This window comes from Urocitellus parryii, chromosome 11, assembly GCF_045843805.1.
Source record: "Urocitellus parryii isolate mUroPar1 chromosome 11, mUroPar1.hap1, whole genome shotgun sequence".
NCBI lineage: Eukaryota > Metazoa > Chordata > Mammalia > Rodentia > Sciuridae > Urocitellus > Urocitellus parryii.
Window position 1 is genome coordinate 114,839,296 of NC_135541.1, and position 18,324 is coordinate 114,857,619.

Here is an 18,324-nt window from a genome sequence, read left to right on the forward strand (position 1 = left end):
ACATAAAAGACAATGTGATAATATTCTTTAAGCCAGCCATTGTACTTCTAGGAATCTAACCTGCAGAAATATATAAGCAATCAAATATATCATCTAAGATTGTTATTTATTAAAGCATTGCGTATAACCAAGAAATTTTTGAAACATTTAAAATATTGGTTAAATAAAATATGGTATGGTATTTGTACTATGGAATATTATATAATCCTTAAAAAGAAAATACTCCCTTGGGGCTGGGGTTGTGGCTCAGTGGTAGAGCACTCAACTAGTGTGTGTGAGGCACTGGGTTCAATTCTCAGCACTGAATATGGAATAAAATGAAGGTCCATCAACAACTAAAACAAAAATTGAAAAAAAGAAAATATTTCCTAAGAAAGAATTCCACAATATCTTATTAAACAAAATAAGCCAACTGCATAATTGTATGAAAAGTATGATCCCATGTGCGGTCTTTTAAAAACTACACATATGTATTATATTACAAGTTTAATACATATAAATTCATAATGTAAACCAAAACTTCAACAATGGTCACTTATACAAAGGGGAACAAGATTAAGGGGAGTAAGCACAAAAAGAAACGTTCACTTTTATTCTTTGTATTTCTGTATTATTTGAACTTGTGCTACAATGAGCATGAGTTTTTGCCTCATTGTTTTTTATGAACATGTAAACATATATAATGTGAAGCAACTTTAAAAATACATAAACTTATTATGGCAGACAGAAATGTGGTTTGATATATTAATCATTTCTGGTTTGTGGATTTATACAGGATGTAAAATTTTGTTGCTGATCTGTATTTTAATTTATATAAAAGAATATATTATTAGTATGGTGAAAGAATTTACATATAAATAAAAGGAAAGAAGTTACTACTCTGTAATTTATAGAGAAACAGACCATGTATCTACAAAATTGGGCAAAGAAAATAAATGAATAGGAAAATCACAAAAGAAGAAATATAAATGGTTAATAATCTTAAACTCTCTAAATTTTAAAGAATATAATTTGTCATAAAGTAAACCTTCAATAACTCATTAATTGTAATTAATGATTCTAATTATTACAATATATGCATAAGAAATCTGATTATGTGACCATAAAAAATGAGTATCACAGAAATCTATGGCCAATCTCAACAAAGTTCAAAATACTGAATGCAAGAACTTTTCACAATGATGCTATTATATTCCATCAAAAAGGAAGCCTCTTCAAAGGGCACTCACTAAACCCCCAAGAAATCTGGCAGTCACAATTCTAACTTAGGAGGAATGGTCCTCTGAGGTCAATAGCCCAGCAGGGAGTGCCCATTCCTCACAGAGGACTCACCTGAAGTTTGACTTTCTGAAAACTATTAATTACAAAACACAGTGATACTTTTGTTCTACATAGGATAAAAGGGAAGAGGACATGGAATAAGAATAGAAACTGAGCCAGGCACAGTAGCACAGGTCTTTAATCCCAGTGGCTGGGAAGGCTGAGGCAGGAGGATCTCAAGTTCAAAGCCAGCCTCAGCAACTTAGTGAGGCCCTAAGCAACTTAGTGAGAGCCTGTCTCAAAATGAAAAGTAAAAAGAGCTTGAGATGTACCCCAGTGGTTAAGCACTCATGGGTTAAATCCCCAGTACAAAAGACAAAAAAAAAAAAGCAACAGAAGTTGAGCAGATAAAAGGTCAGTTTTAACATTCCGAATCCACATTGTCTCCCACATCCTACCCATTTCTATCTTCCCCAGATTCTTATCATTGAAGAGAAATGGACCCCAGGGAGCTCAGTCTACACTCCCACCAATGTAGCCTTGAAAAAGTAAGCAACGTCGTTTTCATAATATTTCTCTATAAAAGTAATACGTGATCTCAACAGAGAAATAAGAATGAAAATTAAAATCACTGATAATTCCATCACCCTAAAATAATCCCTTTTAATATCTTGGTATATGTTGGTCTCTCTTATCATTTCTGATGTCATACATACTTATTTAAGCATTCTCATGTAACCTGTAACATAAGCGTTTTCCATGTTGCTACTATCAGTGACAGTAATTTTATTAGTGATATTGTGGCTGTGTGGACGTACAACCCAAGAGTCTTCATGTTGGGAAGTGCTGAGGCACAGATGAATTCAGGAGAGTCAACCATTGGGGACCATATTTTCTGTTGGTTTTAGGATAAAAGACTTGAGGACTCCCAGAGGTAACTCTGGAATAGTCCTCCTGCAGTATTCCCTCCACCTCTCCAAGGGGGATTTAGGCCAGTAGTCACCAGATCCGTGCTTCTTTTGAATCTCTTCCAGAAATACCAGGGGTAAGGCAATGGAGACTAAATGCGGTTCTGATAATCTGGCTCTTCCTCTGGAGCTTCCGGGTGCATGAGAAGTGAATAAGTGATTGTGTTCTCAGCCTAGGAAAAGCAGAAACACGCAGTGGAGATCCACACCGAGAAGAGGTCATGGGACAAACAACAACAGAAGAGACAGCAGGGGAGAGGGAAGGGACAGAAGGAAAAGGAGGTGGCAGGGGTTACTCACTCCGGTTTTGGCAGCATCCTCAGAGTCAATGACATTGGCTGTGGGCAAAAAGAAGACAAATTAGCCCACGCACTGCTGGAGAAGAGGGCTTATTTGTGCAGCTGCCAAGGCTACAAAAGCAAAGCCCAAACCAGACCTGAGTCAAGGACTGCTGACCCCAACTCAGGCCTGTACACCAAGCTTCATTCACCCACCCTGGAGTATCCCAGTCTCAGCGGTCCCCACTGTCCACGCTGGCAAAGGAAAGCAGTCTTTGCACCACATTCTTTTTTAGAGAATTGCAGAACTTTCCTAGAAGCAAATCAGGCAGATTTGGGGATCTGAGATATTGGGGAAGAGGATAGGGGTGTTCAGTCTCAGGGTAAAATGAAGTCCAGATTTTTGAGGGCCACAGGCTTCAAAGAGGGAACAACAAAGCCATTTCTACATTGGCCAAATGCAGTACCTCTTCTTTGGGGACTTTGAAGAATCAGGTACACCATGGCTTCAAAAAGAAAAGAAAAAGTGAGGAAGAAAGAGGAGGGGAGAAAAAAAGGAAAGAAGTCAGAGAAGAAAGGAAAGAAGACAGAAAAAAGACTCAAAAGACAGAAAAAAAGGATGGAGGAAGGGAAATGGAGAAAGAAGATAGGAAGGCAAGAATTGAGAAAGGGGGAAAGGAAGGAAGGAAAAGCAAGCAATAGGCATGCGGCACACTCCTGTGGTCCCAGCAGCTGGGGACTTTGAGGCAGGAGTATTGCAAGTTCAAGGCCAGCCTGGGCAACTTAGTGAGACCTTGTCTCAAAACATAAAAAAGACTGGGGATGAGGTTCAGTGGTAGAGCACCCCTATGTCCAATCCCCAGTACCACAAAAAGTCATGAAAAAAAGGCAAGCAAGGGGCAGGGACAGAACTTTGATAAATATCCAAATTCCTACCTAACACTTTTCACACTGGAAAAGTGAAATTAGAGCAAAAACATGTGGGAATTTGGATATTTAATAAATAAATTTTAGCTGCAGGGTGGGCTGAACACTGGACCCTCACTCATCTGTTTCCTTATCACTTGTTTGCCTCAAGGCTGAACGCTCAACCCCCACCCTTCTGGTGGAACGGAAACCCACATCTGGCCCCTGCCTGGTCTGCTTAAGGGCAGAAGATGACACCCTAGCAATTACTGTGAGATCCAATCACTGTACACCAACAAGGCAGCGTGCTGACCCAGAGACCCCCCCCCTAGATTTTGACTATAAAAACTCTCTCCTGCTGGGCACCCCCACACACACTCTCACTCTCACTCTCTCTCTCTCTTCTCGCTTTCTCCGCTCCTCGAGCTCCTGCGCTCTCTCTCTCTCTCTCTCTCTCTCTCTCTCTCTCTCCCTCTTTCTCTTCTTCCTTCTCTGTTTATCAGACACCGCCTCAATAAAGATCTCTTGGTCGCTGCGAGTGTTGTGGTCACTTTCCTTTCAAAAAGCAGCCTCAGTAATCTATAAATCATCATTTCCCTGGAAGTTGGGGAGGAGCCTGAGACAATGTCTCTAGTCTCTTCACGCACCCCCTGGACACAAAGAGCCCTTATTTGCTATGTTCCAAATTCTGGAACAAACCACTTTCGGAATTCTCCTTCTATTACATTCCTCAACAATCCCAGCAACTTACTATACCTTTCTGGAAACCATCAGTTCCAGCGCTTGGCTGCATAGATGCCTCGTGAAATATTTATGCCAGAGTAGACAAAAACCAAACAATAAAGTGGTGAATCCAGCTGTGTTTGGACTTTTTTTCTACATCTGGTTTGGCCCCCAGATATGGACTCAGGCCCACATCCCACGTGGCCTGGCCAAGAGACACACAGACCCTACTCAAAGTGCAGCTAAATGAGTAACAGATTGCTCAAGCTCTCAAATCTGTTGGCTCTGCTCTGAGTCATACTCCAGCCATCTGAGGTGAAATCTTCAAGGGCCTTTTCTTCCTGCCTGTTTCTGCTGTCACAGAAGCTGCAGTGAAAGCTCCAGCCTCCTTTGTGCTCTGATTTTAACCACATTCAGGAAGTCTCCTGGAATATTACTCATTTTACATACCTCCACCTGGGCCAGAAGTTGGATGATTACTGGCTCTCAAAATGTCAGACCTATAAGGGCCCAGAAGTCACCCAGACCAACCCACTTCCTTTCTCAGTGAGGTGACTGAACTCCATCAGGGGGAGTGACGTGCTCAATATTGTATTGTATGATGATGATAGAACCAGGCCAATATTTAATAAACTGATGCAAGTGGACATCAGAATCAACCATTGCCCACAAAATAAAACCCACTAATGGCTCTGGTTCCCCCAGAATTTTCTGAAGCCCAAATCTCCTCTTAACATTCCACTAAGAGCTGAGTTTTATCATACCTACATATTTCTCAACAAATCTAAGCTTTTTCCTCAAATCTTCCCCCTCCTTTCCTCTTAGACCCCTACCTCCTTAATCCTATGGGTCTTCATCTTACACCTTCTTACCCCTATTCTTTGTCAACTTTGCCAGATCACAGGAAGATCCAAATATCTCTGACTTCCTGCTCTGCACATTTTCCCAGATTCCTAGTTCCAGAAATTTGAATGCAGCCCTCCCTTCTCTATCTAAGACAGATGTTCCTTTTCTCTTCTCCAGTGAACCCCTCTCTTTGGGCCCAGGAGTTAGACTCAGAACTGGCCAAGTGATTTGAGCCCCTGCCATCCTCCCCCTGCCCGCTCGTCTCTCCTGTGCTTAGGCTGAACTTACATAAGCCACTTGTTGCTGGCTCCGATCCATCTGGCAGCCCTGGGTGGAACATCACTGAGCCCCCAGAGGGAATGCTGTACTCACCTAGTTCCTCAGGGAGGGTGTCTCCCATTTCCCTGTGCTCAGGGTTTCCTGAGAGAGCTAGGAGGGGCACAGAGGAGGTTAGTAGGGTTATGAGGTGGGGCTTTAGTGCTCAGGACCAAGGACCAGGGGAGGATTGGGTTAGAACCAACATGACCCATCCCTCACATGCCTCCTCTCCTACCTACTCCCAGCTGCCCTGCCCAGGAACCACTCTGGCTGGTAAAGGCTAGTCAGGGAGCCTTTTAGGCCAACAATCCCATGGGGATTCCTAGGAGTATCTTCCTTTGGCTTACTCTGCCTTTTAAAAGCATGCCTCTTTTTCTCGGTATCTCAGTACCTCCATATTTATTTATTATCAGTAACTGGGGTCCTGCTATGAATGAATTGCAAAGTGTTTCGTGAGATATTAGTAGTATTATTTTCTCTTTCTCGGTGGCCTATAGCACCCTTTTCTCTTTCCTTGACCACTGTCCTAGCCTCAAAATTCCCCATTTCTATATCTTGGCCTCTGTGCCAGGAACGTTCTTCTACCCCAAACATCACCTCCTCCACTGTGGTAATTGCTCATATATATGTGCCTTCTACTATCTATTAGGCATTGTTATGAGAGCTTAATCCTTATTCATTGTCAAATAATCCCATGAGGTGGGTTCTATTAGTATCCCCATTTTCCAGATAAGGAAACTGAGGAACAGAAAAGTTGAGCAATTTACCCAAGGTCATATTGCTGCTGAGCTAGCTGTGAGCTAAAATTTGAATCCATGTAGTCTGGTCCCAGTCTGTACCTCAATCACTACAATATAGTGTCTCTCCATGAGAACTTCTCTAACTGCTCCAGAATGAGCTGGCTGCTATAGTTTGAATCTTGAGTGTCTCCCAAAGACCCTTGTGTTAAACCTTTGGTCCCTAGAACAGTGGTACTGGGAGGTGGTGGAACCTTTCAGAGGTGGGCCTAGTGGGAGGTCTACAGTTTATTGGGTGTGTGCCTTTGATTTGCTATAGACACATATTCCCAGTCTCTTCCTTGCTTCTTGCTTTCTGACCACGAGATGTTCCTACTGTGATGTGCTGCCTTGTCACTGGCCCAAAGCAATAGAGCCAACTGATCATAGACTGAAACCTCCAAAACTGTGAGCCAAAATGAACCTCTTACCTTTACAAACTGATTATCTCAGGTATGTCATGATAGTGATAAAGCTGACTAATACACTGGGTTATGGTGCCCCCATTTATATCACTATAGAGCCTTTTCATTTCTCTGTCATTGTTCTTACTCCATCTTACAATTATGTATTTGTACTTCTGTCTTCCCCACACTGCTGAGTACTCCTGAAGTCAGGAACTAGACTTCTTTATCTTGGCATCATCTACAGTGTCTAACACAGTGCTTGACACAAAAACAAGTTCATTTGAGCCTTGCTGAATGGAAAAATTAATAAATGAATGAATGAACAAAATAGAGCTGTATCTGAATGTTAAGGACTTGCTAGTTCAAATATAGGGGTTCCAGCAATATCTAGGGTTAGGGCCTCTTCTAGGCAGGAACTAATAACAAAAGTCAAGGAAAACCACAAACCTGAAGTCCGCTTTCGCTTGAGGTAGATTGTGACTACTACAATAGCCACAATGGCTACTACAACAATCCCGATAACCACAGGCACAATGATCATTTCCAGTAAAGGGTGGGTCGACTTGAGCCCTAGGAAAAACAGATCTGAGAACTTGCTCCCTGTTCTCACTACCACCCTCTCACCCTCCTCCAGCAGGATGGTCCAGTGCCCGTCACCTGAAGCTCCTCTTTGACTAAGTCATCCACAGGTGTAGTACTTCACCCCACAACCTCATCCGCCCAGAGTTTTTATTCAAGTTTCTCCACTAAACTAATAAAGGTATATTAGTGAGTATCTAAGAGGAGAGGGACAGTGCTCAGGGGCAGTGGGGGATGGTGGGCATGAAGCCTCCTACTGTCCAGAACATGCCAGGCCTTCAAGAGGAAATGGTCAAAACATGGGACATGAGAAAAATCGAGGTGAACTTCAGCTCTTAGCAATTTCCAGGAGTTTAAGGAACCTCTGTACCACTGAGAGAGAGCTCTATTTCACTACTATTCTCAGTATGGTACCTATGTTTCAAAGTGGGACGACAGCCTTGTCACTTATCACCCAGGAACTGGGGGCTCTTAGCTCTGGCTCCTACTCCTTCCCACCGGTTTCAACAAGGCCTCTACAACTCTCTCCTTTGTCTCAGCACCCAACTTTGCTACCATAGCATTTCTCAGGTCTCCATGTGGTCTATATGACTTTAACCTAACCCCTGTGCAACCCTTCCCTACATTTTTAACAGAGTTCCCATACTTTGGACAGTGATGGTCACAGATTTTGATGAGTAGGACGTCCTCCCTACACTTCCTCTGCAGTAGTAATCACCACTGTGACTTCGGTTTGCTGACGGGATGGAGAAGTTGACATTGAAATGGGAAAACTGCTTGGAATTTCCATTCTGGTAGAATGTGATCTTGTTCAGAGGGTTGTTCTTCCAGCTGTGGCACCTCAAAACAATGGTGTCCCCCTCCTGGAACACCAGTTGAGAGGTCTGGAGCAGCAGCCAGTCTGAAAAACACAAAAGGACAACAGGACCCAGGATGTCATGGCTCAACTCTGAGACTCAGACCATCACTACTGGTGGAATATGATGTGCAGAGGGAAGGGCTTAAGTTTGGAATCAGGCAGTTTAATCTCTAATTTTGGATTCATTCATTTATGAGCTCTGGATTCTTGGGAAATTTTTAACTCTTCTGGGCCTCCGTTTCTCATCTGTGCAAACAGGCATTATAACACTATGCATCTAACAGTTTCTCGAACACAGCCAGTATTCCGAACACACTCATCTTCTCTGTTCTTTCCTGGGAGAAGGCAGCTGCAGTGCTCTCCTGTCAAGGACACAAGAGACTTGGATATATAGTCCCTTCCCTAGGGGAGGAAGGGAGGAACTCAGTCTGACTGAGAAAACGACATTTGAGGACAATGCAGCAGATCCATGTTTCAGAAATAGCAGAAATTCTTAAACCTCCAACGAATGTCAGTTTACTTGATAAATATTAATAAATGTACAGCCTCAGTTCAATAGAATCTCTGAAGGCAGCAGTGTCACAGGTGAATTGTGACCTTGCTGTACATTTTTTGAGGATATTTGGGAATAAGGTAATGGGAGGTGCCTAATGAAGAAGAGTAACAGTAACAATAGTCATTGTTTGTTTGCTTTTGTGGTACTGGAGATTAAACCCAGGAGTGCTACACCCAGCCCTTTTTATATTTTATTTTGAGACAGAGTCTTACTAAGTTTCCCAGGCTGGCCTCAAACTTGTGAACCTCTTGCCTCAGCCTCCAGAGTTGCTAGGATTACAGGCAAGTGCCACCATGCCTGGCTAGCAATAGATGTTGTGATCACAGAGTGATCAAAGAGTGGCTCTTTATAGAGAGCCTACGATTTTGTCATTGATCTGTTCAGCAAACATTTATTAAGCCCTGCCCTATCTTAGGTCCTGGAAATACACAGATGGAAGGAGACGCAGGGCACCCAGCATATCATTTCCCAGGTACTGAGATCAGGGAAATGATAATTCTCTCCAGAATATGACAGGTGAGGCATTAGTATACGCATTGTTCAGATGAGGAAACTGAAACTTAAGCATTAGATGAATTCATCAGATTTATATGGCTAGTAGTTTCCAGGGTCAGGATTCAGTCATAGTCTGTGTTATTGTTGTTGTTGTTGTTGTTGCTTGCTTGCTTTCTAATTTATTTTTGCTCTACCATAAAAAATGGAAGGGTTTTTGTGATGAAGGGACTTCCTTCTGCTTCTCTCACACTCAGCTGTGTGTCTGTGGCTTTTGGCACCCTCTTGCTCAATCAGGACTATTGCAAAAATTAATCATTCATATACGCTGAGAAATTTCTTAGGAATTTGGACCTCCACCCGACATACGAAGTAAAAAGGTGGGTGAAAAGGGAAATGACTGGGCAAACAAGCACCTCATGTCGATGTTTCCCAGTAAACAGACCACCTCCCTTTTCCACAAACCTCTGCAGTGTAAGCAGATTCAATCTCTCCAAGGCCCCTCCCTGAACTTCCTCTACTGACCAGAGAATACATCCAGATGCACGGGGTCGCTGAGGCTTGTCTGGTCCATTTGACACCGGTACTCCCCATTGTTATTGTTCTTGGCCTTAAAGTTGTAGCTGGGCTGAGTCTGGCCTGGGATGGGGCTCCCATTGTGGAACCACTGAGTAGAGTGGTTCTCAGGATTGCGGGTCCCTTGACATTTCAGTGTCACATTGTCTTCCTGCAGCACCTGGATCCATGGGGGCTCAAGTTTCACCACAGCCTTCGGGAGATCTATGGAGGGGCAGAGAGAGGAGACAGTTTGAGCAAAGGGAACCCCAAAAGCCTAAGCAGACTTTGAATCCCAAAGAAGTATCTTTATTCCTATTGGGGGCACCAAGAGTAGAATCAGGCCCAGGAGGCTTTGGCAACTGAAGGCAATTCTTATTACTCATACAACCCACCACCAGGGGCCCAGGGAACTCTCAGGGCACTCAACTGATTTTCAGAAGGAGAGGGCAAGAGGAAAAAGGGAAGCCAGTTGTGGTGGAACATGTCTGTAATCCCACCTACTTAGGAAGCTAAAGCAGGAGGATCATAAACTTGAGGCCAGCCTGGGCAACTTAGCAAGACCTTGTCTCAAAATAAAGTAAAATATTAAAAGGGTTGGGGATGTAGCTTAGAGGTAGAGCACCCCCGAGTATAATCCCTATACCAAAAAACAAAAAGGGGGGGCATGGAAAAGGAGAGAAGCAGGCAAGGTAAATACCCTAAAAATAAATAACATGCCAAGAATTGTTCTGTCTCTCTGTCTAACTATCTATCTTTATCTCTCTGGATATTCACTTTGCTCTCCTATAAACTGAGGCACATTTGGACGCTAGTGATAAATTTTTTCCAAAGCTTCGTCTAGACAAGAGGGGACATCTGGCAAGTGGAGATGTCAGACATAAGAGTTAGAGATCAGGTTTCTGTTGCAATCTGATGTCATTCCTTATCCTTAAATAGGAGGTCAGAATGGCCAGGTCCCATACTCAAGCACACAGGAGTTTCTGTGATCTCAGAAGAATAAAGAGAGGAAGAAAAGCTAGAGGGTCAGGCCTGAGGGTGGGAGGTGGCTGAATGTACAGATGAAGAATTACCTGGCAGAGGTCACTCCAACAAAGCTCTCTCTGTCAAGAGAACAGGCCTTGAAGCCCTCAGATCTACTCAAAGTAAAGAATTTAACAACATGGGACAATCTATGCATATCATATTATTCTGTATGTCCTTGAATTTTATTTGGAGAGAGAGGAAACTTGTTTTCTAATGAGGTTTTCAAAAGAAAAGTTATATTTTGATATAATGCATAATAACTACACATATTTATGGAGTACATGTGATACTTTAATACATATATACAATGGATAATGATCAGATCAGAGTAATTGACATATCCATCACTTCAAACATTCATCATTTCTTTGTGTTGGAAACATTCAAAATCCTTTCAACTAGCTATTTTGAAATACACAACTAATCATCGCTAACCATAGTTTCCTTTCTGTATTATGAAACCCTAGAGATTATTTCTCCTATCTAACCATACTTTCTAACTGTATCTCAGTACCCATTAAATATCCTCTCTCCATTCTACCCCCTCCCTTATCCTTCCCAGGTTCTGGGAAGTAACTACAATTCTGCTCTACTTCTTCAAGATCAACTTTTAAGAAATTCTTGATTTTTTTGTTTTCTTTTGTTTTTTAGTTGAGAGAGGATAAAATTTATATCTTCTGTGACAATGTGTCTGTAACATCTCACAGTAATAGAACCAGAAGGGTTGAAGCACCCACCCCCTTCCTCCTTGGAGAGAAGAAGCAGGGACAGGGCATCTCTGGGAGCGATGACCCTTTCCTGGATCTGACCTGGTACGGAAGTTGGTTGTTGGTCTATTCAGAGTGCCTCCAGATAGAACATTGGGGCAGGGAGAGAATGTAGGTAGAGTACTTACCAGGTATCCCAGCAACAGGAGCTGTAAGAAAGAAAGCAAAGATCAACCAGGACCTGAAGCCCCACAATGAACAGCCTGCCCAGAGTTCTTTCACCCTTAGTCCAACCCTCAGCCCACACATCCCTAGATGCATTTTCAAAAGTACTGAGAGCTCCCTCCCCAATAACAGAAAGAAAAGAAGGAAGGAAGGAAAGAAGGAAGGAAGGAAGGAAGGAAGGAAGGAAGGAAGGAAGGAAGGAAGGAAGGAAGGAGGGAAGGAGATACAAATCACTGTCTTATTTATTTATTTATTTTTACATCATTGTTTGGCTTAACACTTGGCTGATTAAAATAAAAATACAACAGTAATCCCAGGCAGGAAGATCACAAGTTGGAAGCCACCCTCATCAACTTAGCAAGATCCTTTCTTAAAATAAAGAAGAAAAAGGAGTGGGAGTGTAGCTCAGTAGTGCAGCCTTCACTGTGTTCAATCCTCAATCGTGCAAAATATAAATAAATAAATTTTAAAAATAAAACAAAGTAAAAATGCCTCTGGAAAGTTCCCTGTTGGACTTTACATCTGATTTATGCTTCTGTGTAAATGATTTTGCCAGTCTATCTGTTCTTTTGCAAGGAGTGTATAGAGATTACATATTGTCCATGATCATTGTAGAAAAATGGAAAATAGGCATGATAAAAATATTATTACCTTGGCAATATACCCTGTGGAATTTTCCCCATGAAAACATACACATGTTTATGTACAGACATACATAAATAGCAAATGAGAAAATAAATTATTTAAAAAGTATTCTCTTACCTAATTTTTCACTGAGCAATATAAAATCCACTAAATTTATAAAATCTGTCTTCATAGTGATTTCTTCTTCTTCTTCTTTTTTTTTTTTTTTGGTAGTACTAGAGATTGAACATGGTAGATGGTAGGCAAGTAGGCAAGTGCTTTACCACTGGTGCTATTGAACTGCACTCCCAGTCCTTTTTATTTTATTTTGAGGCAGAGTCTCATTAAGTTGCCCAGGCTGGCCTAAAACTTGTGATCCTCCTGCCTCAACCTCCCCTGAAGCTGAAATTATAGACATGCACCACCATGCTAAGTCTATGTTGTCATTTTTAACAATTGCATTCTGTCCTACTATTTTTATTTTGCATTTCTGCTGCTTGATAATTAAACCTTTCAGATTCTTGCCAATAGGCAAATCTGAAAGGAGGAAGAGTGTGCAAAAGGACACCAGATCTGTGTTTTCATGTGCAGGCATGTGGAATGACACTGGGTTAGGGAAAGAACTTCCCAATTGGAGGCAAAGTAGGGGCCACAAAGGGCCAGGAAAACTGAATGGAAGTGGATTTGTGGGCACCATCATTGAGTGAAGCAGCAAAGCAGGGTCTTTAGATGAATTAGAGCCCAATGCCTATGCCTGTGTAGGGCATGTTTATGTGTCCATCTGTTTCAGGGGGGTTTCCTCTTGTATTTGGACTGAGAGAAAGTCAAGAGGCTTTCAAAATATGTGTGTACTTTCAGGGACAAACACATGGAATGTAAGTGAAGCAGAAGCAAGGAACCAGAAATGGGCACTGTGGAGAGTTGGCCTGGGAGTTTGGAGAACCAGGTGCTGGTCCTGATGTTACTACATCTCTAATATGTACACTTAGACCCACTGTGCTATTCCTTTGCAATCCAAAGCTAATCAACAAAACTGCATTGAATTCCTCCTGTCCCACAATTCATCCTGAGTTCACCTAAAGTTCACCTGAAAGATCTGAAGTCCCTGTCCCCCACTGAAACCAACAGTCTAATGGTGGAGATAAGCATATGTATAATTTAATGTAAAAGATATTGTTTCATGACATTGGAGGAGTGTAGATAAAATACTATGGAGGTTCAGAGGAGAAAAAGATCCTAAGACTTGGCAGAATTTGGAGTAGGTAAGAAGGAGAATCCCACAGAGGCGCTCATAATCATCATGTACATTCAAGGATTGATAGGATTTTGACATGTAGAGAGAGGAGACATTATTCTATGGGAAGGACTGGAAGGTAATTGGCAAAATTTCTAGAACATTCCAAGCTAATTTCTACTTCATTTCTTATCTCTGCCAAAGCACTTCTGATAATGAGGAAAAAAGCTAAAAATCTAGGTAGGAACATACTTTGGAGGCTCCTAATGCCAAAAGATGTGGCAATGGGTAAAAGCACAGAAAGAGTTTAAATGTTGACTTTGCCACTGCCAAGTGACCTTGAACAAAATGACTTTCAGTTTCCTTGCTTGTAAAGGAGATAATGACAGTGGCACCTACTTCGTAGGGTTATTATAAGGATTAAATAAGAGGATAATCCAGATAAGACTTGACATACAATAAGTTTAAAATAAATATAAATTAACTTTTATGTTTGCTCTTTAGTTCAGCGAACAGTGGAAAGTCACTCAGAATGTTCAAATTGGAGCCCAAAGTGCTGTGTCAGATGAATTGGAACAGGGGAAGTAGAAAGAGATTAGTTAAGAAAAAGACAATTATTGTGATCCCAAATACACATGGGTGACCTGTCCAATATCCGGCTTCATTATTCCATGACCTACTCATCCCCAGTGAATGATTATACAACTTAGCACACTTGCCCACGTTATACCCAGAAACCATCATCACCAGAAGCCATACTGATTTCAAAAATCACAAAACCGTATATCCCATGCTTCAATCACGACCTCCTCTCCTTCCACTTCATCTGCTCAAGTACAGCTCCCATAATCATCTTGACCTCATCAAAGATCCCAAAGCATTTACTCTACCACTCTATTCCTAAGCCCACACTTGCCTGTATCTCCCCCATCTAGCTTATATTTGATGATTCATCATTATAATAATCTCATTGCAAATCCCCTCAAATCCCTTGCCCTTTTCTGTCTCAATCAAATGCACATGTATTTTCCATATATTTATTTGTTCAGTTGGTTTGACAGTAGGAAGTAAAGAAGAGGGTACAGATCTCAGAGAAAGAACAGAGAAGTTAGCACCTAATAAGATGATATAAGTGGATGGCATAAGTAGATGACCAGGGAAAAGGTGGTTGTGCTCATGCACATATAAATATTAGAAGGATACAAATATTTATAAGAGGAAGATGGCAAGTTGGACTTTTAATATATTTTGTTTCTGAGTTCTCATTCAGAGATGTCCAATTAACAGAGTTTGAAATTATATAAATTATATAATTATATAAATTGTCTATGTGTATATATAAAAGTAAACAAGAGAAATAGGAAAGGAAAGAGAAAGATCTTATACTTTAGGTCAGCAAAACTGTCTTATCATGTTCACTGATAAGTCCCCAAGTCCTAGAATAGTGCGTGCCACGTAGAATTAACATGAGGTTTAAACAAGGCAGTCTGAGAATTAGCAGAAGCAAAGGTGTTATAAATGAAGTACATTCACACATTGCCTGGCTGTAGAGGAGAATCTATTGGAGGCACAATGAGGAACATGGTTAAGAAGGGTAGAATCGGAGCTTTTCCAGTAGGCAATGGACCATCACTGAAGGCATGTATGAGTGCAGTGAGTCGGCCATAGCTGTACTTGAAGATGCTGTGACTTCATCATGAAACATGAAAGGACGAGAGGGGAGTCAGGAGCAATCAAGACACAACAAAAGTTGATATAAAATTGTCATCAAGTGGTGCTGGAGATGTAGCTCAGTTGGCAGAGTGCTTGCCTCACATGCACAAGGCCCTGGGTTCAATCCCCAGCACCACAAAAAAAAAAAAAAAAATGTCATCAAGTAATGATGAGATGATGACCTAAACATGGATTACCAGAAAAGAATGGAAAAGATAAGCGTAGATACTCAGTGATTTAACAAAAGGCAAATGGAAGAAAAATCTTTCCCAAGAGTCCTGCCCAGGTTACTGGCACTATTAGCACAAAACAGAGGCACATCACCTCTCTAGGTCAGCCTTCCCACATAATAAATGAGGGGATTCAGAGCTCACCTTACATCTATTCTACTGTAATCCACTCAAGGGGAAATTCTTTCTCTTTACCTCTGCCTCCTGCAGCCCTATATCCTCCAGCATTGAGAGCTGAGCTCTCCTAGAGCTGACTGGATTTCATTATCAGTCCTAGCAGTAACTTGGAGGAGCTGCCCTTATATGTTTAGGGTTGAAGCCCTAGGAATTGGGCTAGAGGAAACAGTTCTGCCATTAGGGGTCCCTAGGGCTTCCCCTAGGCTCTTACAACCACTTAGCACCATCACTTCCTGTCCCCTGGTCCACACCTGAGAACATGATCAGAAAATGGTCTTCTCACCTGGCTTAGCACACTGGCTTTCTCACTGATCAGAGCTAGGACCCACACCATGGTCTATGCAGCACCATGGTCTATGCAGTGAAAGGAGGCATGCGTCGTTTCTGATTCCACAATTGCTGATTCCAGAATTGCCCAGTTTTGTGGATTCTCTGAGCCTCGGTTCCCTGGATAACCCAGATCCACCTATGCTTCTGCCCAGGGGGTCTCCTTTTGTGTTAAGAAAATGGGCTTTTGCCACATTTAGAGGTGAGGAGAGTGGCCATTGTCACCCCACAAAATGCCTCTTAGAGCTTCCTTCACACCCATCTAAGGTAGCATTAGCTTAAGATTTAGTCCCATGTAAAACACAAATTTAAAGGGAAATACTATGGCCATCCATTTTCCACTCAGGTAGGTATAGGTCACTGTATTTCCTTGGGCAGATTCTGATGTTGAGGATGGCAGAGCATTGGGAGCCCAGGGACCCAGTGAAATTGACTAAAAGATAGTTAAGAAAAAAAAAAAAAAAAAAAGACCAACCAGAAAAAAAAAAAAAAAAAAAAGAGCCTTGCCAACTTTGATTTTCTAAGGGTTGTTAGAGTTTGATCTACTTGCCTCCATGCACCTGATTTTCCCAACACGCTTCCCGTGTCACTGTCACCCCCTATCCAAGCTCAGTCCCAACCCAGGTATTCCTGTTCTTGTCTCCCTTCTGTGAGCCCGGACTCACCCAGAAATAGCACAGCTGTCCACAGTAGCATAGGGCCCCGAGTCTGTGAGGGCTTGGAGTCAGCCCAGTCACTCCCAGTGGCAAGAAGAGGTAGGAACAAGGGGACTCCCATCACCCCCTAGAATAAGTTGGTTCCAACAACACAGGCTTCTCTCCAGGTTTGGCAAATTCCAACAGAGGACAAACCAATTCTGAAGTTCAAAAGAGGAAGTGAAAAGAAACGGTCTATTTAGTCCTAGGCTCCTCCCCTTCCACCCTCTTTCTTTTCAACTGTTCCCTCCCAGAAGATTCAGGCTTTCCCAGAAGGAGTTTGGATCAGTTCAAGTCACAGAAATTTTAGAAAATGGGAAGCAACTTCCTTTTTCTGGGGCAATAGCTGGCCGGGGCCTTTGAGAGAAAGAGGGAAATGGCCTCCCTAACTCAGCTTAGAACTTCTTAACCTCAGTCCCCAACCTCCTCAGAAAAGATCTCCAAATGGAAGAGGCACCAGATACTAAAATCTGGACTCTTCCCCAAACTGACCATAGGGTCTTGAGATCACCAACCATCATTTGATATTTCTCTGTTAGAATTCCTGAGTCACTTTTGGATTGTGGAAAGAGAGTAGGGGTAGGATGATCACACTCATCCTCATTATTTTCCTCCTGTATTTGTTCATTTATTAATTTAATGAACATCCCAATAAATATCTACTGAACACCAAGTTGGGCCCTGGTTCTTTATCCTGGTCATTTCTCTCATCACTGTTCTCACCACTGTAGCATGCTGATGGTAAGTCCAAGTTAGAATGCCAGATAGCTCCTCAGAGCTTCAGGTCCTGGATCTGTTAAAAAAAAAAAAAAAATGAAGATCATCATACTTATCAATTCAAGCAGAGTTTTTTAACCTCAGTGTTAATGACACTTTGCACCAAATAATTCTTGTTGTGATGACCTGCCCTGTATATGTAGGATGTTCAGCAGCATCTCTGGTCTCTACTCATTAGACGCCACTGGTTTCCCCCACTTGTTAAGAAAGAAAAATGACTCAAGATGTTGGCAAATGTTTCCTGGGGGTTTGTGTGTGGGAGGAATTACCCCTGGTTGAGAATCAGTGAACTCAAGATTTTTAGAAAATAAAAGAATATGAGTCAGCTGGGATGCAGCTCAATGGTAGAGTACTTTCCTAGCATGTGTAAGGCTCTGGGTTTGATCTCCAGTACCAGTACAGAGAGAGAGAGAGAAGAGAGAGAGGGGGAGGAAGAAAGAATATGAATGTGCTTGTTATATCATGGGTGTCTAATGAATATAACTTATTTTTTCTTGTTTTCTGTCATCATCCTCATTTGTTTACCCTTAACATCCTCAGAACATGAGATAATTGTGGGATCTGTCTTGGGGGTCCTCTCCTACGGCCTCTCTCCCAAATGCTCTTTCAGGAAGCCAGCTGTAATACTCAAGGAAGTGACATTGTAAAACCTTCTCACGCTCTGTGGTCTTCAGAAACTTTCAGCAGCCCCACCCTCTCTGCCACATGCTTTTACGACTGGCACCATCTTATTCACTAACCCCCTTCAGCTCTTGTTGGGATAAACACCAGTCAGTGCCTAGGAAGCCCTGTTGTTCCTGATGGTAAGATAAGAAGGACTTCCAAGAATGTGGTAATATGCAAAAGGAGAATGGAAACTGGTCACTTCCCTTGTCTCCAGTCTTTAGGTGGGGATCAAAGCAGAGTGTCCTTTGTTCTAAAGGAATGTACTCATAAAATATCTGAAGAAATCTGTCTGTGCGGTAGACACACAACCTATTCTGTATACATTCCCTCTTCTTGTAGGTGAGGTGTGGCCCTCCATATTGTCACGTCTGCTACCACTGAGGAGTTCACAAGTAAAAAA

General features: G+C 42.1%; 1 protein-coding gene across 1 annotated transcript; it reads right to left on the reverse strand.

The window, feature by feature from the left end:
* Positions 1 to 540: 540 nt before the first annotated feature.
* Positions 541 to 16,608, reverse strand: LOC113176898 (low affinity immunoglobulin gamma Fc region receptor II-b). The gene is made up of 7 exons (XM_026381457.2): positions 16,452 to 16,608; positions 11,445 to 11,465; positions 9,494 to 9,748; positions 7,708 to 7,962; positions 6,930 to 7,052; positions 2,529 to 2,566; positions 541 to 2,401 (listed from the first exon to the last, which is right to left on the reverse strand). The coding sequence occupies exons 1-7, from the start codon at positions 16,561 to 16,563 to the stop codon at positions 2,321 to 2,323; spliced, it is 885 nt and encodes a 294-aa protein (XP_026237242.1). The 5' UTR covers positions 16,564 to 16,608; the 3' UTR covers positions 541 to 2,320.
* Positions 16,609 to 18,324: the final 1,716 nt, after the last annotated feature.